Source organism: Pelophylax lessonae (genome assembly GCF_965119305.1).
Source record: "Pelophylax lessonae genome assembly, chromosome: 9".
Taxonomy (NCBI): Eukaryota; Metazoa; Chordata; class Amphibia; order Anura; family Ranidae; genus Pelophylax; species Pelophylax lessonae.
In genome coordinates this window covers 131526860-131551000 of record NC_138776.1, presented here as the reverse complement: position 1 = coordinate 131551000, position 24141 = coordinate 131526860, and the positions used below count along the sequence as shown (strand labels likewise).

Below are 24141 nucleotides of genomic sequence, written 5' to 3'. Positions count from 1 at the left end.
GGCGACCACTGGATCTATATCATCCCGCCTGTTGCCCAGATCCAGCTTAGTTGCTTGAAGATTTCACAGGAAAAAATCCGGAGAAAAAGCTAACTAGAAAAAAAACTTTGCCAGGACCAGAGAACCCAGCAAGGAACCACATCCTTACTCCTGACTAGGCAGATTAAAACGGCCCCCCTTTAGCAGGGAGATAGAGAGTATACCCCCTGGGACTGCCCATAGGCGTAGCCAGAATTTTTTCTGCCTAGTGTCCTGCTACTGTAGGGGGCAGTATAACCCTACTGATATGAAGATCAGAGACGTCTGTCAATGAACGATAGAGAAATCAATATATCCGTGCACTAAATAGCTTATTGAAAAACAGTATAGACATAACATTCACCTGTCCTAATTCTCATTTAACAGATCCATACATTACATCCATACACTGAGCATAAACACATTATTATAGCATGTTGCTACCAAGAATAATTTAGGCTCCCTCTTTCCCAAACACAGTCCCTTAAATACTGCTCACCTGCAGACAGTTAGGTTGACCATACATTATACAATTTTCCTTTAGATTTACCAAAACCATGTAAGAGATCAAACCTAAACACTTTCAATTTGTATGCAATCAGGCAGGCCCTTGCACTATAAAGTTGAAGCTAAATCTAAAGGAAATTGAATACATTGTATATGTATGGCTTTTATTATATAATAAAAAGCCAGCACTGCTCCTAACATTCAAGGTAATCTACAGGTTCATCAAAAAACATCTGCACATTCCTCCAATACTATAAAGAGGTGTAATCCAGTTTAGACTATACCCTTTTGTAGTAATGTCCTAGCAAAGTAGAATATGGAAAATCCAGGCAACAAATGATAGCAATTTGCCAGCTATTAATGCCATTTTGTAAACACTAACTTATCTAAAAATCAGAAAGCATCAGAACACCTCTGAGGTGCTGGTGGAATGTTGCTTGGTTCCTTTAGGGTTCCTCTCTGCTTCTTACATCACCAAACACATTTACACTTCCATGGATGGTTTGAGTCGGATTAATGGCTGTATATAACTTAAGCCTTTTTTTTTTAATTAACCACCTTCCGCCCGCGCTATAGCCGAAAGACAGCTACAGCGCGGGCTCTAATTTCCGGGAGGCCGTCTTTATACGGCCTCATATTAACAGGCTCCCGCGAGCGCGCATCGGGGAAAATCTGTGTTGGCCGTGTCCCTTGGATACAGCCAATCACAGATAGTGGTGAATGGCCAATCACAGCGGACAGTGCAATGAGAGATGATCTCAAATGTAAACATATGAGATCATCTCTCATCGCCAGCTCTCCTTCCTCACACAGAGACTGCAGTGTGAGGAAGAGGAGAGCCGATCAGCGGTAAGGGGACACAGAGGAATGTAATCAAGGCACTGATCACCAGTGCCCTGATTACACAAGAGGGGGAAAAAATGCCATAACTGCCCACAGTGCCCACCATCAGTGCCCATAGCGCTGCCAGTCAGTTCCCATCAGTGCCTGCTCATCTAGGCACTGATGGGCACTGACTAGCAGCACTATGGGCACTGAGTGTGGGCACTGATGGTGCTGCCCAGCAGTGCCACCTCTCAGGGCCCAGCAGTGCCACCTCTCAGGGCCCAGCAGTGCCACCTCTCAGCGCCCAGCAGTGCCACCTCTCAGCGCCCAGCAGTGCCACCTCTCAGCGCCCAGCAGTGCCACCTCTCAGCGCCCAGCAGTGCGGCATTAGTACCTCCTCATCAGTGCCCATAAGTGCCACCTCATCAGTGCCCATCAGTGCAGCCTATCAGTGCCCATCAGTGCCGCCTCATCAGCGCACAAGTTTTTCTGTCTTTTTTTCTTTTTTTTGTAAGAAATAAAAAAACCCAGAGGTTATTAAATACCACCAAAAGAAAGATCTATTTGCGTGAAAAAAAATTATAAAAATTTCATATGGGTACAGTGTAGCATGATCGCGCAATTGTCAAAGTGTGAGCGCTGAAAGCTGAAAATTGGCCTGGGCAGGAAGGGGGTAAAAGTGCCCAGTAGGCAAGTGGTTAAACTGTGTATATGAGAGAAAAGTAGACTACAGTAAGTAAATTCAGCAAGTTTATCTTGTGCATCAAAAGTAGGGGGTTCTCATAATAAAAGAATACTGGTAAAAAGAACAGCACATACCAGCAATAGCTTTAAATTCACCCGCTCTACTTGAAGGCCAGGCTGTTCCGATCAGGCAGTCCCTGCTGGTGTCAAAGTTTGCCCACCCTCCTGCATCCCACAAATTCCTATTGACTGTTGAGGCAGCCTGTGAGAGATGGGCCACAGTCAGTAGGCATTTGGGCAGGACCGGGACAGTTGAAAGCTACTTCTAGTATGTACACCTCTAGAGGCCTAGAACTATCAGCAACAGGGTTACTATAAGAACACCACTTAAGGCCTTACAATCTGTTTTAGTCAAGGATGGCTAATAACCACATGATAACACACAACATGTACACCTGGGTCTATACAGGTAGAACAAATTGTATTTTGGTTTATAGAGCATCGTCATATGCATAACAATGGGGGTATGCCGCCACCTTCATGTGATTAGACAAAAAAAAAAAAAGACCAGTCATCTCCCAGGCATAATCTCTCCCTGCTAGGCAAGGCTTCAGTTTTTGTAGCAAGCCATGAACCACAAAAGGAAGAGGGGTTGGATCTGTGTGCAGTGATGTACTCAAAGAAAATAATTTTACAAGCAAATCTACTTTCTCTATTGTACGTTACAGGACACAGCGCATCTTCATATCCATAATAGGAATGTCCCAACACACTGAACATATGGGGACGGAAACAAGTCAACAGAAACTAAACAACCAAACCAAAATAGGTTAAAACCTTGAACAGCCTGAAAAAAGCCAAAACCAAAGAGAACATCCACTTGGGTAAACTTGGTAAAAGTATAGACTGAAGACCAGGCAGCAGCTTAGCTAGTCTCTTAGTGCTAATTTACACACGTTGAGTAGTAACACACATTAAGGTGCTCATTGCATTAACATCCATTTTTTATGTGTTTTTGATGCTTTTGTCATGCATTTTTGAAGTGCAAATGCCCTGTGTGTGATGGTTTTCTATTTTTCTTTTTTTTTTTTTTAAGGGGCTCAGTAGAACCCTGGTTCAATTACCCCCAAAATCAGTAATACACCCACTCAGCAGATCCCCAGCTCTGCGGATTCCTCACTCAGTAGTACCTACAGCTCTGCTGATTAGTAGTAACTCCCAGATCTGCTGAAACTCCAGTTTGCTGATCCTCCCTCTCTCTCTGGCCCCAGTGGGCTTTGGTGAAATATTATCATGAAAGACTTCCCTAAATAGCAGATCTCTCCAGCAGTGTGCAGTCACTACCGAGAGGGATTCTATCTTTGTCTGGTCTTCTCTCTGGGTTCTTGGGCTCTAGTCGTTTGGCCAAACTGCGATTATGTAATTCACACGCATGCGCGCAGGAGTCATTCTCAAAGCACAGCTCTCTCAATGGATATATATATATATATATATATATGTATGTATATATATATATATATATATATATATATATATACATATACATATATACACACACACATACATACACAGGCTGGGACAAGGAGTATAGGAAGAACTGCAAGGAGAGAAGTTACTGAAATAAACTCCCCTAGCAGAGCAAACAGAGCCAGCGCTGAGAGGGGGGCCCACACACAATTGTGTCTCTCTTCTTTTAGCAGCTGAAAGCAGGCAGGGGACCAGTGGCCCCCCTATCAGTTGCCCTGTGTGAGACATCTGCTAGTTTATCCTGCTCAGGTCCCCACAAAGCAAGCAAGGTCCAAAAAAACATGGATGAGTGAGTTTGGGATTACGGACCATGACTGGCCTGCACAGTGTCCTGACATATACCTAATAGAACACCTTTGGGATGAATTAGAGCGGAGACTGCGAGCCAAGCCTTCTCAAACATCAGTGCCTGACCTCACAAATGCACTTCTGGAAGAATAGTCAAACATTCCCAAAGACACACTCCTAAACCTTGTGGACAGCCTTCACAGAAGAGTTGAAGGTGTTATAGTTGCAAAGGATGGGCTAACCCAATATTGAATTCTAGGGACTAAGACTGGGATGCCATTAAAGTTTATGTGCATGTAAAGGCAGATTAGCTAAATTGAAATAAGCAATTATGAACAGCTGAAGGTGCTTTTAGGGAGAGCTATGATAGACCTCTCTGGAGGCTTTGAAGCACCAAGAAAGTGATACGTGGTATATATTCTTTTCAAATCACTCTCGAACAAGGTAATGTTGAATAGTGTCCTTTTGCCTATAGAGGCTCTGCTCCGGTAAGATACACCACATGAACATGCCTTCTGCTGTGTATAATGTTCTTTTATCTTGCACTCATTAGCAAATTATAGGAAGGCGCCTGGCTCTTTTTAAAGATATATCTGAACCTGCTGCCCTTTTAATTGTGAAAACAATATAAAATATGGGACGTAGATGAAAAAGGCACTGGTGATCTTTTATATTTACTGGAATAAAACTTGTTCAGGGTAGCACGTGTATTAAATATGTATTAGAAGTGCTTATTAGTGAATAAATTATTATAATTAAAGGTAATAGATATATTTTAAAGTGCACAACTCAAAATTAAAAAATATTTCTGTTGCTTATTGGTAAATAAATATATAAATAGTTATATATAAATAAATAAATAAATAAATATATTGTACATGCAACAAGCAAATCAATTATATAAATATATAATATTCCGTGCAGCAAGCAAATAAAAGTGCTTAATAGTGCGTGCATAAAAAACTCATCAAATATAAGCAGATATATTCGTGCTCTCCAGTGAAAAATAATTATATAGCAAGTGTCTCTGCAATTCGTGCAAAAAATATGCTCCTTAAAGTGCTTCAGGTGGTGGGGTGTGACACACGTGGCCTCTTACCAGCTTCCAATGAGTCACAATGACTCCCAACGCCTGTGATCCCTTTAATTGGGTGGATCAGACCTCTCCTCGATATCTTTTGGGATGGATATCTGCTCCTACATTAGGCATGTATGGACCATATAGTCCGCATAAAGATAAACAAAAAAAGCCTCCAATAGTGAAATATTGTATGCTTTATTTGAAAATTAATAAAAAGGTATACAGTTGGTCCCTTACTATTAGTTGTGCCCTCCTGGCACTGGGCAATTCGGCAGTACACAAAATCTTTCAGTAGTGGGGAATCGTATCCGAGGATCTGCAGCTTCCTCTTAGTTTTCCTCTCAGTTCTTAGGTGGTAGCAGGTATGCTTGTTCCGGTGTGCAGGTCTGCACTGGCTCTCTCGGGACCTCTCTCCTCTCTGCTCACTCTCACTCAGCCAGAGAGGAGAGAGGTCCCGAGAGAGCCAGTGCAGACCTACACACCGGAACAAGCATACCTGCTACCACCTAAGAACTGAGAGGAAAACTAAGAGGAAGCTGCAGATCCTCGGATACGATTCCCCACTACTGAAAGATTTTGTGTACTGCCGAATTGCCCAGTGCCAGGAGGGCACAACTAATAGTAAGGGACCAACTGTATACCTTTTTATTAATTTTCAAATAAAGCATACAATATTTCACTATTGGAGGCTTTTTTTGTTTATCTTTATGCGGACTATATGGTCCATACATGCCTAATGTAGGAGCAGATATCCATCCCAAAAGATATCGAGGAGAGGTCTGATCCACCCAATTAAAGGGATCACAGGCGTTGGGAGTCATTGTGACTCATTGGAAGCTGGTAAGAGGCCACGTGTGTCACACCCCACCACCTGAAGCACTTTAAGGAGCATATTTTTTGCACGAATTGCAGAGACACTTGCTATATAATTATTTTTCACTGGAGAGCACGAATATATCTGCTTATATTTGATGAGTTTTTTATGCACGCACTATTAAGCACTTTTATTTGCTTGCTGCACGGAATATTATATATTTATATAATTGATTTGCTTGTTGCATGTACAATATATTTATTTATTTATTTATTTATATATAACTATTTATATATTTATTTACCAATAAGCAACAGAAATATTTTTTAATTTTGAGTTGTGCACTTTAAAATATATCTTGCACTCATGCTGACCTCCCAGATTATGCTGCTAAATAGGTGTCTGATAACAAAGTACAGGCCCAAGAGACTAACTTTAATCTCCCTACCAGGTGGTATAGAGTAGGTACACCTTTTGCGGCTAAGTGATCCATCGTGAATATTTTTGACTATAGGGTGCACACTAAGCGCAGACATTTTATATTTATTTTGGTGTACAGTAGGTGCCCCACCCTTCTTCATTGTTTATATACCTTGATGTCAGCTCTGTGTTTGCATAGCCAAATTAGCCATGGTTTGCATGTGCATATTTGGTGGGCGTGCCTCCCTATTCACGGTTTTTGTAATCCGTTTCTTCGATTATATGCCACAATTACAGAAGCGACCATTCCAAATTCGCCACAGGTGGTTTTGTTGTCCAAATTATTAGGATTGATCAATCATATTAAGATAGCTATACTACGACACTCACCACCCCCTCCTTGAATAGGTCACAGAGTTGGACCATATTGAATTCATGGAATCATTTCTGGCAATAGAATTGGAACATGCAACAAACCTGGCTCCCTTTGAAGGTGTTCAGGGAGTCGCACAATTTATGAAATCATCCATTATCAAGCTGGATGTCCGCTTGTTGAGTTAGCAAACACTTGATTTTTGTTTTTGAAAAATACAAAAAAAACATCTTGGTTACCTGCATGGAGTCCAAACAGCGTCTTGTACAGGTGACTATAAAACTTCAGAGGGTCAATGTTGAGAACATCACCTTTTAATAGAAAAAAAAAAAAAATATCAAAAAGGTTCAAAGTATTAATACATTTCTTCTAGGAAAAAGCAACTGTTGCAGATTTGCTGACCGTGCAGAGAAAAAAAACAAAACAAAGCAAAAACAAAACTTGCTGTTTAAAGTGTTTGTAAAGGCTGAAGGTTTTTTTTTTATCTTAATGCATTCTATGCATTAAGATAAAAACTGAATTTTTGTAAAATCTTACCGTAAAATTCCTGAGTCCTCCGACAGTCGCTGCCCCTCAAATAGTCTTCACCAATGGGTATTGACTTCCGCTCCGCAAGAGTAGCTAGGCATAAGATTTGTTAGAAAAAAAGCTCTTAGCATAGAGACACCCATGGGGGCTGTCCCACTGGTCAATACCCCCCCCTGCATTAAGCCATCCCAACTCAGTTTGGTAGCATAGCAGTAAGTGTACAAGAAAAAACCCCAAAAGAGGGGCGGGGACAGCGAATGTCGGAGGACTCAGAGAAAGGAATTTTACGGTAAGATTTTACAAAAACTCAGTTTTCTCTTACGTCCTCCGGCAGTCGCCGCCCCTCAAATAGTCTTCACCAATGGGATGTCCCAAAGCAGTGTAGACATGAGGGGTGGGAGATGCAACCATAGAAAAGGCAACGCAGTACCCACATCAGAGAAAGGAACCTTACACGCACAGTAAGAGAACCTTCTGGGCAACAGAAAAGGCTCAACAGGAGAAACAACCCAGGAAAACAAATCACCCGGGGGATAAAAACCCCAACAGCCAGGGACCCACAAAAAAAAAAAAAAAAAAAAAAGAGGGTCCCCTATGGCAGTGGTCCTCAACTCCGATCCTCAGGGCCCACTAACAGGCCAGATTTTAAGTATTACCTTGGGGAGATGCAGACTAGAGTACTGCAATCACTGAGCAGCAAATTATATCACCTGTGATGTATTTCAGTTATCTTGAAAACCTGGCCTGTTAGTGGGCCCTGAGGACCAGGGTTGAGGACCACTGCCCTATGGCACTGCCGCACTGAGAACTTTGCAGCCAAAGGAGGCATCAGCTGATGCCAGAACATCAACCTTATAGAATTTGGAAAAGGTGTGCACCGACGATCAAGTCGCAGCCTTGCACACCTGGGTCACCGAAGCCTGATGACGGTAGGCCCGGGACGTACTCCTTGATCTGGTAGAGTGCGCCTTAACAGGGAAGGGCGGAACCCGTTCCTTCAAAGCATAGGCCTGGACAATCATCTGTCTGATCCATTTGGCAATGGTCACCGCAGACGCCGACATACCCTTCCGAGGTCCCTCAGGAAGGACAAAGAGGGAATCCAATTTCCGAAAGGATTCAGTGGACGACAGGTAAACACTGATCGCCCTGACAACATCCAAGGAATGCAACGCAACCTCCTTAAGATGCTTAGGCTTCGCACAGAGCGAAGGCAAAACAATGTCCTCATTAAGGTGAAAGTCAGACACCACCTTAGGGAGAAATGACGAATTAGGTCTCAAGACCACCTTATCATTATGAACCACCAGGTAAGGAGAGAGGCAAGACAAAGCCGCCAACTCTGACACCCTGCGAGCCGAAGTGATCGCCACTAAAAAGGCAACCTTCTTAGACAGCAGAGGCAACGATATCTCTCGATGTGTTCAAAGGGAGAACGCTGTAACGCGGACAGAACCAAGTTCAAGTCCCATGGAGGTAAAGGCTCCCTCCGGTGAGGGGCCAAATGTCGCACACCTTAAATGAAGGTGCGAATTAAGGAATGAGACGCCACAGGGCGTTGAGGCCCTTTATCGTGGCCAGCACCAGGCGCTGGTCCACACCAGTCTGGAGGACTGCCAACACTCTCGACACCGAGTGTGAGTGAGGAGAAAACCCCCTGGACTCACACCAGTCAAAATAAGCTTTCCAGGTAGGTAATAAATCTTACCAGACGAGGCTTTTCTAGCCTTGATCAAAGTAGGAATGACCTCCGAGGAAAGACCCCTGTCTCTCAGGACCTGGCTTTCAACAGCCAGGCCGTTAAAGCGAGCGACTGTAAAGCAGGATAGAAGATCGGTCCCTGAGACAGTAGATCTTTTCGCATCGGCAGTCACCAAGGATGCTCGACTGCTGGGTGAACGATGTCTGCGTACCAGGACCAGCGTGGCCAGTCCGGTGCCACTAGAATCACCAAGTTCGGTTCCGAGGCCAGCCTGCGAAGGAACCTGGATAACAACTGAATCGGAGGAAAGGCATACATCAGACAATACTGATGCCAAGGGGGCCACCAGCGCATCCAGGCGGACGTCCGCCCGAGGATCGCGTGTTCTTGCCACGAACCTTTCCACCTTGTGGTTTAGCCAAGACACGAACAGATCCACGTCTGGGGATCCCCACCTCGCACACATCAATTGGAAGACCTCCGGGTGTAGGGACCATTCCCCCTGATCCAGGGTCTGGCGGCTCAGATAATCGGCCTGCCAATTCTCCACACCCGGAATGTGAACTGCCGAAATCGCCGGGACATGAGTCTCGGCCCAAGACAGAATTTTGGTCACCTCCCGGGCCGCCCGGGCACTCCTGGTGCCCCCTTGGTGGTTTATGTAAGCCACCGCGGTCGCATTGTCCGTCTTTAACCGAACGGGACGGCCCCGAAGTCGATTTGACCCCTTGAAAGAGACAGAGTTTGATCACTTTCAATTCCAATATGTTGATCGGAAGGGAGGATTCCTCCTCCGACCAAGTGCCCTGGGCAGACAGGTTGCCGCCCAGTACTACACCCCAGCCCGACAGGCTGGCATCCGTGGTAATCACTGTCCACAGTAAGGGACGGAAGGATTTTCCTTCCGACACCGCCGGGGACTGAAGCCACCACAGAAGATCCCCTCTGGTCCGGCGACTCAATGAGACACTCAGATCCAAAAGACTGAGGTAGTCTGTCCCACCTGGCCAAGATCTCCGCTTGAAGAGACCGTGTGTGAAAGTAAGCAAAGGGTAACGCCAAAGGGTATCGCCTCGAAAGGCTGAGACCATCAACCCCAGGGACCGCATGCAGGTCCTGAGTGACGAGGATTGGTTGTCCCCGAGGGACCTGATCTCGTCGGAGCTTGCCCTCCTGCAGAAACACTTTTGCTTGCGCAGAGTCCAGAACCATTCCCAGATAGGGAAGACGAACCGAAGGAGACAAAGTCGACTTCTGTACGTTGATGGTCCATCCGAACTCCTGGAGTGTCTGTACCGTAGTGGACAGATCACGCAGCAGGCTCTGACTGGTACTCGATCTTAACAGGAGATCGTCCAGATATCCCAAGACTGCAGTGCCCTGTGCCCGCAAAAGGCGCCAGCACTTTGGTAAAGACCCTTGGAGCCGAAGCGAGACCGAAAGGTAACACTACGAACTGATAGTGGTCCTCCGCTATGGCGAATCGTAGGTACCTCTGATGACCCTCGAAAATGGGGATGTGCAGGTACGCATCCTTCAGGTCTATAGAGGCCAGGAATTCCCCTGGGCTCAGAGAGGCCACCACAGAGCGGAGGGATTCCATACGGAACTTGCGAACGCGCAAGAAGCGGTTCAGAGCTTTCAAGTCCAGGATAGGACGCACCTTGCCCTCCTTCCTGGGCACAGTGAACAGATTTGAGTAAAACCCCCGAAACCTGTCCCGATGAGGCACCCGGACAATCACCCCCTGGGTAAGGAGGTCCTGCACCGCTTGATGAAGGTCCTGTAGGCGCCCTGGGGTCAATTGAAGATTTGAGGGAAAGAATCTGTCCGCCGGCCATGAAAGAAATTCGATCTTGAATCCTGATCGAATGATTTCCTGAACCCACCTGTCCGGAATTCGGAGCAGCCAAGGTTGGAGGAAACCACGCAAAGGCCCCCTACCCCTGAAACGGGTGAGGGCGTCCCTTCAGGCAGAGGCGGATTGAGCTGCCGCCCTGGCATGGCTGGACTTTTGCTTGCCTGGCTTCTTCTGGCCACCTTGGCCCTTGTTTTGTGGCTTAAAGGCACGAAAGGACCCCTGATTGGGTCTAAAGGCGGGACCCCGCTTGCTGCGAAAAGGCTTGTTCTTCGGATTCTGGGGCAGCAGTGTGCTTTTGCCCCCAGTGACTCCTTTCACCAAGGTATCTAAAGCCTCGCCAAAAAGGCGAGACCCTGCATAGGGAAAATCAGCCACCGTTTTCCGTGACGTCTGGTCAGCCGACCAGCTCTTCAGCCAGATCAGTCGACGGTTAAGTACTGCGACACTAGACAGGCGTGCAGCCAAAGGGGCCTCATTCAAGGCCACATTGCACAAATACATGACCCCTAAGCGTCTAAGCACCTTAGTCCAATCTGCCACCGCCTGAGCCACCATGACAGAAGCGAAAATAGGTTTGAGCATGGAACCCGCCACCATGTAGGCATGGCGGGCCAGAGACTCCAACCTCCTGTCCGTAGGATCCCAGAACACCGGGGTATCCTCAGCGGGAACCAAAGTAGCCTTGTTTAACACGGCCACCGTGTGATCCACCTAGGGAGCCACACACCAGCGCAAATCCGTAGAAGGCGCAAAGGGGTAAAGCAGTTTAAACCTATTAGGCACCGTAAAAAAGGGCGTGTTCATTCACAGTGTGATGAAACTCAGCGGGGCAGGGAAAAACCTGCGCTGACTTGCGGGTCCTATGTGTACCAAAAGAGGACAATGCCCGGAGGAGTGGGCTCATCCTCCAAATGTAGCGTTTCCTTTACAGAAGAAATCAACGCATCCATAGCTGCGCTTTCTTCAGGCGACCCCGGTGGAGAATCATCTACCCCCTCCACCTCCCCCTCAGACCCAAGCGGGTCCAGGGACGAGCGAGACCCTGAAAAGGGCACACCAGCCACAGCAGCCACATCCCCATCTGAATCAGAGGACAAAGATAGTGTAGGCCTTTTCCTGGCAGCTCGTTCAGCCATCAGCACCTCCATTTTTGACACTAAAGTCGCCACCACAGCGGCCAAATTAGGTATAATGGGGGGTTCAGCAGAACTGGGGTCCCCCACCAAGGCTGGGGGGGAATTTGCTGTCCTGAGATTCCATTGCAAAACAATGACAAAAAAGTACTGGCCCTTTAAAAGCACTGCGGATTGCGCAGCCCACCGCTATATACACTGTGTACACAGACCCCCCCAAAAGGGACAAAACTGAGCCAGGAAGGATAAAACAGAGATATGGAAGAGACAGTCTGCAGAGCCCCACAGAGTGTTACCACACCGATCGCTGCTCCAGAGGAAAAGGAAGTGAGGTCACCAGAGGCTGAACTATATGCTGCAAGGCTAAGGGAAAATGGCTGCCATAAGAAAAGATTAGAAGGCTGAGACTGTAGCCCCAGCACAGGGAAGCCTATCTACTTCTATACTCCTAACGCTAGGCAGAGACAAACTGAGTTGGGATGGCTTAATGCGGGGGGGGGGGGGAGGGGTATTGACCAGTGGGACAGCCCCCACGGGTGTGTCTATGCTAAAAGCTTTTGTTTCTAACAAGTCTTATGCCTAGCTGAAGTCAATACCCATTGGTGAAGACTATTTGAGGGGCGGCGACTGTCGGAGGACGTAAGAGAAAAGCCTTTTGTGTGCAGCAGTCCCCCTCAGCCCCCCTAATGCTTACCCAAGCCCCATCTCTATCCAGCGATGTCCATGAGTGCCTTGGCCTTTCGAGACTCTCCCTCCCGATTGCTTAGACACCAGTGACGCCAATGGTTCCTACTGCTGTCAAACCCAGTTAACCATTTAGGAAAGAGCAGGGATGGGGCTGAACTGCAGCTCGGTGTCTGAGTGGATACACGGAGCTGCAGCTCGGCTCAGGTGCCCCCATAGCAAGCTGCTTGCTGTGGGGGCACTCAACAGGGAGGGAGGGATCAGGAGCTCCAGCCAGGGACTCGAGAAAAGCAGGATCCAGGCTGCCCTGTGCAAAACCACTGCACAGAGCAGGTAAGTATAACATGTTTATTTTTTTTTTCCTATTAAAAAAAAACAGATTTTACAATCACTTTAAGGCAATTTTTACATTTTTCAACATTTCTGTTAAAATAAGTATTTTTTTTTTTTGCTAAAAAAAAAACTATTCCCAAACACTATACATTTTCTAAAAGCAGAGGCCCTGGAGAATAAAATGGTGGCTGTTGCAATTTTTTAATGTCACACGATAGCGGCACAGCCATTTATCAAATGTAAATTTTAAAGAAGAAAATGCAAATAAATGTATTTTGGTGCACAAAAACATTATAATATCCAATTTATTAGTAAAACTTAAAATTGAACCGAGTAAATATAAACCAAACATGTCAAAATTTAAAACCGTGCACACCTGTGAAATGGCAGAAAACGACAGCACCTAAATGTGTCCATGACGCTTTAAGTCTTTACACCAGTGGTGGTCAACTTTCTTGATATGGGGGGCCTCAAGTATCTAAAACTTGAGACAGGGCCATCTTTAATATTGATTGGACCCTGGGCAAACATTTTCTTGGGCCCCCTGTGCAATTTCGCTCTCCACCTGCTCTGAGACATACAATAAATAGCAGCTAGACTCAAAATCGGTTTAATAAATCAGATCAGGCAGCAATTGCGATTGGTTGCCAGGGGTTACAGTGTATCATTACCGCTCACTGAGAGTCTGCTAGAGGTTACAACACACATTATGGCTCACTATTTGCAAGAGGTTACAGCACATGACTTCTGCTTGTTGATTGGTTTCTAGAGATTACTGTACAATAATACTGCTCACTGATTTGTTGCTAGAGGTTACTGAACACCCTTACCACTCACTAGAGGTTACTGCATATCCTTACTGCTCAATGATTGGTTGCAAGAGGTTAGTGCACCTCATTACTGCCCACTGATTGGTTGCTTGCTTGAACACCATGGACTGGGAAGGTGAGGGGACCCATCAATAGATGGAAAACTCCTAGGTATATTAGTACTAGGACTCCTGGGATCAGTGGCAATGCTGGGGAAGGAGTGGGGGGGTGATCAGTGGCAATGCTGAGGGGTAGATGGGATCAGTGGCAGTGGTGGGGGAATGGGATTAGTTAGGAGGCAGTACACTGTGGCCAATTCTGAATCATGTAGAGCAGGCATGACGAACCCTTGGCCCGTGGGCCGCATGCAGCACGGAACCGCAGGCAATGAGGCCCACCGCCGCCGGCTCACGGACACCCGCAAGTGCCGTGAGATCTCCTGGCTGCTGCGGGAGATTTAGTATGTCTGCAGTCAGTGACAAAGCCGCTGCTCCGCCTGTGACAGGAGCCATACAGGAAGCAGCGGCTCTGCTCTCTACTGCAGCCACTGCTTCCTCCAGCAGTACCCGCATGACCAGCAGTAATCGGTGCGTTTTATTACTTCTATACCTTAACTATAGTAAATATATTTTATATGCGGCCCGAGAAAATTTCTCTACACTCAATGTGGCCCAGAGAAGCCAAAAGGTTGGACACACATGATGTAGAGCAAAGCTGGAAATCTTTGGCAAGTATATAATGGGGGATTCTACACTGACCACCAACGTGAGGGGGGATTTTACACTGACCATCAATGTGAGGGGGGATTCTACACTGACCACCAATGTGAGGGGGGATTCTACACCCCCCCACCAATATAAAGAAGGATTTCTACACTGACACCAATATAAAGGGGGGTTTTACGCCCCCACCAATATAAAGAGGGATTTCTACACTGACACCAAGGAATGCAAGGCAAACTCCTTAGGATGCTTAGGCTTCGCACACAGCGAAGGTAAGACAATGTCCTCGTTGAGATGGAAATCCGAAACCACTTTCGGAAGAAAGGACTGATGAGGTCGCAAGACCACTTTGTCCCTATGAACAACCAGATAGGGGGAGCGGCAAGACAAGGCCGCCAACTCCGACACTCTGCGAGCAGATGTGACTGCCACCAGAAAGGCAACTTTCCGTGACAGCACCGGCAGAGGAATCTCCCGGATGTTCTCAAAAGGGAGAATGTTGCAAAACGGACAAAACCAAATTCAGGTCCCAAGGAGGCAAGGGTGCCCTCCTAGGGGGAGTGCCCTCCTAGGGGGAGCCAGATGACGCACCCCTTGAATGAAAGTGCGGATCAGGGAATTCGCCGCCAGAGGGCGCTGAAAAAGAATGGCCAGCGCAGATAACTGGCCCATAATAGTGGTCAGCGCCAGACGCTGCTCCACACCAGTTTGCAGGAAAGCCAACACCCTCACCACCGAAAAGGAGCAGGGATGGAACCCCTGCGATTCACACCAGGCGTAATAAGCCTTCCAGGTATGATAATAAATCTTACCAGACGAGGCCTTCCTAGCCTTGAGCAAGGTAGGAATGACCGCCGACGAGAGACCTCTGTCTCTCAAGACCTGACTTTCAACAGCCACGCCGTCAAAGCCAGCTACGGTAAAGCAGGATGGAAGATCGACCCCCGAGACAGAAGATCGTGTCGTAGTGGGAGCCGCCAGGGAGGCTCGACGACCAGTTGCATGATGTCTGCGTACCAAGACTGGCGCGGCCAGTCTGGTGCCACTAGAATCACCAACCTCGGTTCCGAGACCAACCTGCGAAGGAATCTGGATAACAACTGAAATCGGTGGAAATGCGTAAATCAGGCGATACTGGTGCCAGGGCACCACCAACGCGTCTGCCTGAGGGTCGCGCGTGCGAGCCACGAATCTTTCCACCTTGTTGTTGAGCCGAGATGCAAACAGATCCACATCCGGGGATCCCCACCGCGCGCACACAGCATCTGAAACACCTCCGGGTGGAGGGACCATTCCCCCTGGTCCAGGGTCTGGCGACTCAGATAGTCCGCCTGCCAGTTCTCCACACCTGGAATGTGAACTGCCGAAATCGCCAGGACCTGCGTCTTGGCACAGGACAGAATCTCGGCCACTTCTTTGGCCGCCCGGGCACTCCTGGTGCTCCCTTGGTGATTGATGCAAGCCACCGCAGTGGTATTGTCCGTCAGCACCCGCACTGGGAAGCCCTGCAGATGATCAGACCAACGGAGCAAACAGAGCCTGATTGCTCGCAGTTCCAAGACATTTATCAGCAGGGAGGATTCTCCCTCCGACCAGGTGCCCTGGGCAGACAAATTGCCCAGAACCCCACCCCAGCCCAACAGGCTGGCGTCCGTGGTGATCACAGTCCATAGCAACGGTCGAAAGGACTTGCCTACCGTCAGAGCTGGAGACCGGAGCCACCACAGGAGATCCGATCTCACTTGGATGCTCAACAAAAATACTTCTTTCCAAAGAGTGAGGACGTCTGTCCCACCTGGCAAGAATCTCCGCTTGAAGAGATCGTTTAAAACTGTGCAAATGGGATTGCCACTCGAAAGCCGACACCATTAAGCCCAGAGACCACATGCAGGTCCGAAGCGAGGAGGACTCATTGTCCCTGAGGGACCTGACCTCGTCCCGCAGGATGCAGAGTTTGTCCTCCGGAAGAAAGACCTTCGTCTGGGCGGAGTCTAGAATCATCCCCAGGTAAGGGAGACGAACAGAAGGGGACAAAGTCGACTTCTGAAAATTGATGGTCCACCCAAACTCCTGGAGCGTCTGAACCGTGATCGACAGATTGTGCAACAGAGTGGCACTGGAGCTTGACCTTAATAGGAGATCTTCCAGGTAACCGAGGTGGCAATCCCCTGTACCCGAAACAAGGCTAGAACAGGAACCAAAACTTTGGTAAACACCCTTGGAGCCGAAGCGAGGCCGAAGGAAACGCCACGAACTGATAGTGCTCCTCCGCTATTGCGAATAGGAGGCACCTCTGATGACCCTCATATATAGGGATGTGTAGATACACATCCTCGATGGAAGCCAGGAAATCTCCTGGACTCAGGGATGCCACCACCGACCGGAGGGACTCCTTTCGGAACTTCTGGACCTGCACAAAGCGGTTTAGAAACTTTAAGTCCAGAATCGGACGCAGCTTGCCCTCTTTTCTGGGCACTGTGAACAGATTCAGGTAAAAAAACCCTGAAACCTGTCCCGGTGTGGAACCGGGACAACCACCCCTTGGGCGAGGAGATCCTGAATCGCCCGATGGAGATCTCTGAAACGATCTGGGGTCAAATGAAGATTTGAGGTAAAGAATCTGTCTGCCGGGCGTGATCGAAACTTGATCTTGTACCCTGACCGAATGAGTTCTTGAACCCACCTGTCCTGAACCTTGGCCAGCCAAGGTTCGGGAAAAGAGAGCAGACATCCCCCCCACCCCTGAAACGGGTGAGGGCGCCCCTTTGGGTCGAAGCGGACTGAGCCACCGTGCCAGTGTGGCCACCAGAGGCCTTGAAGGACTTACCTTTGTCTTGCGCCTTGAAGGCACGAAAGGACCCCTGGTTAGGTTTAAAGGATGCGCCCTGCTTCCCCCGGAAGGACTTGCCCCGGGAAACCTGAGGCAGCAGAGTGCTCTTGCCCCCTGTGATCCCCTTCACCAGTTCATCCAGAGTCCCTAAAAAGAAGATTCCCTGCATAAGGGATGTCAGACACCGTCTTCTTGGAAGACTGGTCGGCCGACCAGCTTTTTAACCAAACGATCTGACGAATCGTAACTGCGACTGCAGACAGTCGTGCGACTAAAGGAGCCTAATCCAAGGCCGCGTCACACAGGTATAAAACAGACTGACCAATTTGATCCACCATCTCCAGAGTAGCAGGAGGGGCGGAGTCAGCAATTAGAGTGCGCTTAAGCGTCTTGGCCCACTCCACAACAGAGAGACCATTACGGAAGCAAACACGGGTTTCAGTAAGGAACCCGCTACCAGGTAGATGTGGCGGGTAAGCGTTTCCACCCGCCTATCTGCCGGGTCATTAAACACCGGAAAATCCTCCGCGGGCATTAAAGTGGCTTTATTCAACCTGGACACAGTGTGGTCCACCTTAGGAACCGCAGTCCAGCGAGAATCCACCGGATCCGCAAAGGGATAACGGTACTGAAATCTCTTGGGCACCACAAAATTATGTTTGAAACTCCGCGGGACAGGGAAAAACCTGACCCGACTTCTGGGCTTTGCGGGTCCCAAAAGGAAGACCGCTTACCCGACAGGTGGGGCTCATCATCCAAATTTAAAAGTGTCTTTTACAGAGCTAATAAGCGCAGACATTTCAGCACGTTCTCTTGCTGATCCGGAGGGGGAATCCTCCTCCTCCTTCACATCCGACTGAGAGGACTGAGACCCCTCAGGGGGTACGCTGTCCGTGGCAACCAAATCTGGCTCTGAATCAGAAGACAGAGGGCATAGGCCTTTTCTTAGAAGCCCGGTCAGACAACAAATCCATTTTAGATGCTAAAGTCGCAAGTGCAGCAGTAAGTGAGACTATAGCAGAGGATTCGGGAGTACCTGAACCCTCCACCAGATCTGGGGGGAATTTGCTACCCTGGGACTCCATAATAGCAATCTCAAATTTAAATGACACTGGCCCTTTAAAATCTGCGATTTCCGCAGTTCCCACCGCAAATGCACAGCAATGAGGAACCAGTCCTGTGCCACAGGAAACTGCAGGAAAATGAATGCCAGCAGGAATGCAGGCCAGGAAACACCATAAAATCCCCCCAAAGTGTGCTATACTTGCCACACGCTGCCAGCTCGATCTGCATGTGAGAAGAAAGGAAGTGACCTCACGCCTCTAGAGGAAAAACACAGCCCTGAGCCACAAAAAAATGGTTGCCAATACAAGTCTATGGAGAAAGCACTGAGAAAATGGCCGCTGACCACATAAAGACATAGTGCCCACAACAAAGATGGCGCCCGATGCGGCGCCAACAGTATTGCAGAAAATGGCTGCTGCCCTTACAATGAGGCCAAACAGCCTGCCCACACCTAAAATGGCAGCCGCGCGATTTTTCGCCAATTGCGGCCCCCACACACCATGTCTGTACACCCAAATAGTTGCCGAAGCACCCCAGGGACATCAGGGACCCCCGCAACCCCCCTTACAGCGTTAGAACCGCCACAGTGCCGCCGCAGGGACCGGGAAGGGGACACACAGGGACCGCACTGACAGACATGAGGGGGACATTACAGATCCATACCGAACTGCCATCCCCATAAACAGAGGGCCCACATACACACCCCGACAGACAATGCCATAGACAGAGCATGGTACTCACCGGTCCAGCGAAAACGTGGGTACCACTCTGTGACAGGAAGCCTCCCACTCTGGGTGGTGGTGCCCGTCAGCCAAAAGGGACGCTAGCAACCCTTGGCGTACCGCAGTTGAGACATCCCAGGGAAGTAGCCACTTCGCAGGCTCGTCCCTGAGGACAGGGACATGGTCGTTTGTGAGGCCTGGGCGTACACATAGCCTGCCAACGCTCGATGGCAGGCTGGGATTCCATAAGGCTCTAGGACAACCAGTGCGATTCCCAGCTCCGCAAACGCTGTAGTCTTCCTAAGTCTGACTAAGCGCAGGAACAAATAAAAAGTTATCATTGTAAAGAAAAAACACTTTTAGAGAAAAAAAATAATAAGAAAAAAGGCTGAGACTGCAGCCCCAGCCAGGGAAAAGCCAGCCTACTCCTATGCTAGGCAGAGACAAACTGAATTGGGAATGCAGCTAGATGGGGGTATTGGACGAGAGGGATGGCCCCCTGTAGGTGTGTCTATACAAAGGTTTTGTGAATGTTTTCTAACAAAATCTTCTGCCTAGCTTACTCCTGTGGATAAGACCAATACCCAGACGTGCAGATTGTATGAGTGGGCGGCGACTAAGAGAAAAGTAATTTTTTATTTTCACTGATGAGCAATGATATGCTGCACTAATTGGCACTGATAGGGGTGCACTGATAATTAGAGCTAAGGAAAATGCTGATAAACCATTTTTGTTTACATGGGATGAGCTGCAGTTGGACACAGCTGATCACATGGTAAAGGACCACTCTAACTGGCCCTTTACCTCGATTTGTGATGAGCTGCTTCCGACAGATACAACGATCATAGAGCGAGCCAGATGCACCCCACAAAGGTGTGCAGGGTTATGCGAGGACATCAATAGACAGCCTTTCAGAACTAGACGTCCGCGCTGTAGCCATCTTTTGCCTACAGCCAGGTGGAAAGTAGTTGAAAACAGGCATGATTCTGTGGTGGACATCACTGTATGAGCTCAGGAATACTTCAAAAAATCAATGTTGGAACACATTGACGTGCTAGCTCTATCATGCAAAGAAAAAGCCATATTCAAACAGGATCTAAAAATGCCACTGTCTTCTCTGGGCCAAAGCTCATTTAAAAGAGTCTGATGTAAAGCAGAAAAAAAAAAAAAAAACGTATGTGGTCAGACGAATTGATATTTGACATTCATTTTGGCAACCATGGGCGCTATGTCCTCCGGACTAAAAAGGAAAGGGACCGCCCGGCTTATCAGTGCTCATTTCACAAGTCTGGATCTCTGATGGCATGGGGGGCATTAGTGCGCATGGAATGGGCAGCTCCCAGATCTGGAAAGGCACCATTAATGGTGAAAGAAATATACAGGTTTTAGAGCAGCAAATGCTCCCATTCAGATGTCTTTTTCAGGGAAGGCCTTGCATATTTCAGACACAGCTAGACTGCACACGGCATCTATGATAACAGCATGGCTTTGTGGTAGAAGAGTCTGAGTGCTTAGCTGGCCTGCCTGCAGTCCAGACCTTTCACCAACTAAAAATATTTGGAGCATCTTGGGAAAATAAATATGACAAAGACGACCCAGGACTGTTGAGTAGTTAGTATCCTATATTAGGAAAGAATGGGACAACATTCCTCTCCCAAAACCCCCGACAATTGCCTCCTTAGTTCCCAGACATTTATAGAGTGTTAAAAGACAGGATCCTACACCTTGGTAAACATGGCCCTGTCCTAATTTTTTGAGACATGTTGCTGCCATCAATTTCAAAGAAGAATGCTTGCCGAGAATGCCTCCCTACCCGGACAGGCTGGCATCGGTTGTGACCACTGTCCAATACAAGGGGAGGAAGGATTTGCCCAGCCGAAGCACTGGAGAGCAAAGCCACAATATCAGGGACTCCTTTGTTCCCCAACTTAGCCAAATCGGATTGTCCAGAGATAGCGGAGTCTTGTCCCACTTGATCAAAATCTCCCTTTGCAGGGACCTCGTATGGAACTATGCAACTGAACTGCCTCGAGGGTAGATACCATAAGGCCCAGCAACTCCATGCAAGTCCGGAGGGATAACCATTTGTTGGACAGCAGGAGGCAAATTGGAGTCTGCAATTTCTGGAGTATGTCCAGAGGAAGGAGCACTCTGGCTATGGCCAAGTCCAGAGTCAGCCCAAATAGTCCAGCTGTGTGGACGGAACCAGGCCAGACTTCTGAAAATTCAAAATCCAGCCGAACTCCTGCAGAGTTCATATTGTGATCTCCAGGTTCTCCACTAGAGCAGAGGGAGATTCCGCTCGCAGAAGGAGATTGCCCAAGTAACCCAGTACCGCAATCCCCCGTAGGCATAGCAAGGCTAGCACCGGAGCCAACACTTTTGTGAAGACCTGGGAAGCAGAGGCAAGACCAAAGGGTAACGCCACAAACCGATAATACTCCTCTCCCACAGCAAAGCGAAAAAAATGCTGGTAAGTGGCACATATTGGAATGTGAAGATAGCCATCCTTGATATCTATAAGAGGCAAGGAAATCCCCATGATGCAGGGATGCCATCACTGTTCGAATGGACTCCGTCCTGAACTTCTGTACCCGCACAAAGCAGTTGAGCGCCTGAGGTCCAGGATTGGACGTGCTTTGCCTTTCTTCCTTGGGATTGTGAACAGGCTTGAGTAAAAACACTGAAAACATTCCGAAGTCGGAAACCCGGGACAATCACCCCTTGAAGGCACAGGTCTTGTACCACCCCCAAACAGACCCTGTAACTGGTCTGGGGACAGCCGCAGGTTGGAAGGAAAAAACCTTGCCGTGGGACGAGAGCAAATCTCGATCTTGTAGCAGGACTGAATGACTGTGGACCCACTAGTCTTGTACCAGAGAAGTCCATGGGTCCGAAAACCAGTCAAGATGTCCCCCCACTCTCGATATGAGTGAGGGCGCACTTCCATGCAGAAGGAGCCTTATTCTGCGGGTCTCGAGAAGCCCACTCTCGGCTTGCCAGACCAGGCTCATTTGGATCTGCCAGAGGAGGCCCTGAAAGACTTTGAGCCCTTCTATGTCGACCCTGAGGGACGAAAAAAACTTCTAATGGAGCCGAGAAGGAAGGTTTAAGTCTACAATGTGGTTCCTTGCGCTGAGTAGCCTGTGGAAGAAAGGTACTCTTTCCCCCCTGTGAGACCTTTAATGAGGTCATCCAGGGTAGCTCCAAACAGGCGATCTCCTTGAAAAGGAAGATCCGTCAAGGAATTTTCAGAGGTCTGGACCGCAGACCAGCATTTGAGCCAAAAGACATGCCAAAGGACCACTGCCCAAACAGAGTGCCGAGCCACTAGGGGAGCCGCATCTAAATAAGCATCACAGATAAACTGCAGCCCCTGGAGCAGCTGGTCTGCCAGCTCAGCAAATACAGGGGGGAGCTGTTCTCCCTCAAGGTCACGGCGTAGGAGCTTAGCTCACTCGGTCAGAGTTTGTGACACCAGGGCAGTGGTAAATACCGGCCTCACTGCAAAACCAGCTAAAGTGTACATAGTGCAGACCACAGCCTCCACCTTCCGGTCAGCCAGGTGCTTTAAGACCGGGGACTCTTCAACCGGAATCATGGTTGCCCTGTTTATTCTGGAAACCGGAGGGTCCACTTCTCAAGAAGTGACTCCTCATAGGGGGGTAACACCCAGTAAAACGCTTACGAACCCCACGGGGATGCTTTGGTCTTCCCCACTCTTTAGCAACAATGCTGTCAAAATAGGCGGGGAAAGGAAACAACTTTGCCGCTATGGATGACTTGTGAGTGCCAAATGGTATCTGCGCCTCTGTCGCAGCTTCAGCTGCGTCCTCCATCTTCAGGGTCTCACGCACAGATACAATTAGTGCATCCACCAGTGCCTTTTCGTGCGTGGTCGCAGATGTTGAGGAATTATCCTCACTATCAGAGGATTCCAGGCGTGTGGTCACAGACCCTGAAGGGTGACCCACGTCGGTGGTGGCCAAATCAGATTCAGGATTTGATGAGGCAGGGGGCACTTTCTGCTAGCCCGTCACCCGCAAGCCGCCTCCACCCGGGACACAAGGGACTCCGGTGCATGGATAGATGGATGAGACACAGAGGGCCACAGAGAGGGGATCAGGTGGGGGAAACATGCTCCAAAGACTCCATGAGTCACCAGAGGGACCCCACAAGAAAGTGTAACACACTGCTAAGGGACAACCCCCACCGCGTTGAGAGCACCACCCGGTCGCCAAGCACAAGGCACAGAGCGATCCTCAGAGAGGGAGAGGACCCCACCAGACTCACTATCCACCGACACAGGCACCTACAACCACCAGGAGAATCTGCACTACACATTCGGCGATCAGGAAGCTTAAATGCACCAGGGGATAAGGAGGGGCTCCCACTGCAGAAATCGCTACCCATAGGGCTCCCCTGTTATGGCCACCGCTATTTGCAATGGCAAACCCAAGAAAATGGCAACCTTTTATAGCAATACACAGGCTACAACAAAATGGCGGCCCCATGAGGCATACAAGGACCCAGAACTGGGAGACCAGGCCTCAGGACAGAACCAGGCCGGATATGGGGCCCTGGCAGGAGCCCCCACCAGGTACAACCCTCCAGCACAATCGATCATCTGGCCGCAGGCGGCGCACCCCCCCCCCCGCCAGTTGACTCCCTGCCCCCACACCAGGAAAGTGGCCAGACCACCCCAAAAAAAAATATCCCCAGCACGTGTGTGTGTGTGTGTGTGTGTGTGTGTGTGTGTGGGGGGGGGGACAGGATGAGGGACTTGGCAAAGGAGGTGGGGCCAGGATGAGGGACTTGGCAGGGGGGGGCACAAAGGGGGGTGCCTGCGGGAAGGAGGGGAACCCGGGGGTCCGACTGTCCCAAGGAGGGGCCCACGTCCACCCCAAAATCCTCCAGGGGTAGAGGGGGGACAGCTACTCACCATACAAGGAACCAGATGGGCACTGCAGACAGATCCTCCTCTCCATCGAAAGGAGGGATCTCTCAGGAAAAATCCTGGAGGAAAAATGTTCTATCGAAAAAAAACTTTGCCAGGACCAAAGATCCCAGCAAGGAACTAGCTCCTTACTCCTGAATAGGCAGAAAAAAAAAAAAACTGAGTGACTATAGCAGGAAGAGGGAGTATACCTCCTGGGACTGTCCATGAATGTAGCCAGAAGTTTTTTTCCTGCCTAGTGTCCTACTCCTGTAGGGG

The 24141-nt window shown here is 48.7% G+C and overlaps 1 protein-coding gene across 1 annotated transcript in view; it reads right to left on the bottom strand.

The window, feature by feature from the left end:
• Positions 1-24141, bottom strand: part of NOC3L (NOC3 like DNA replication regulator) — a gene marked incomplete at its 3' end in the record, with an annotated part of 176208 nt that overhangs the window by 64342 nt on the left and 87725 nt on the right. The window contains 1 exon segment of the mRNA XM_082268896.1: positions 6777-6848. Coding sequence (XP_082125022.1) covers positions 6777-6848 — 72 coding nt within the window.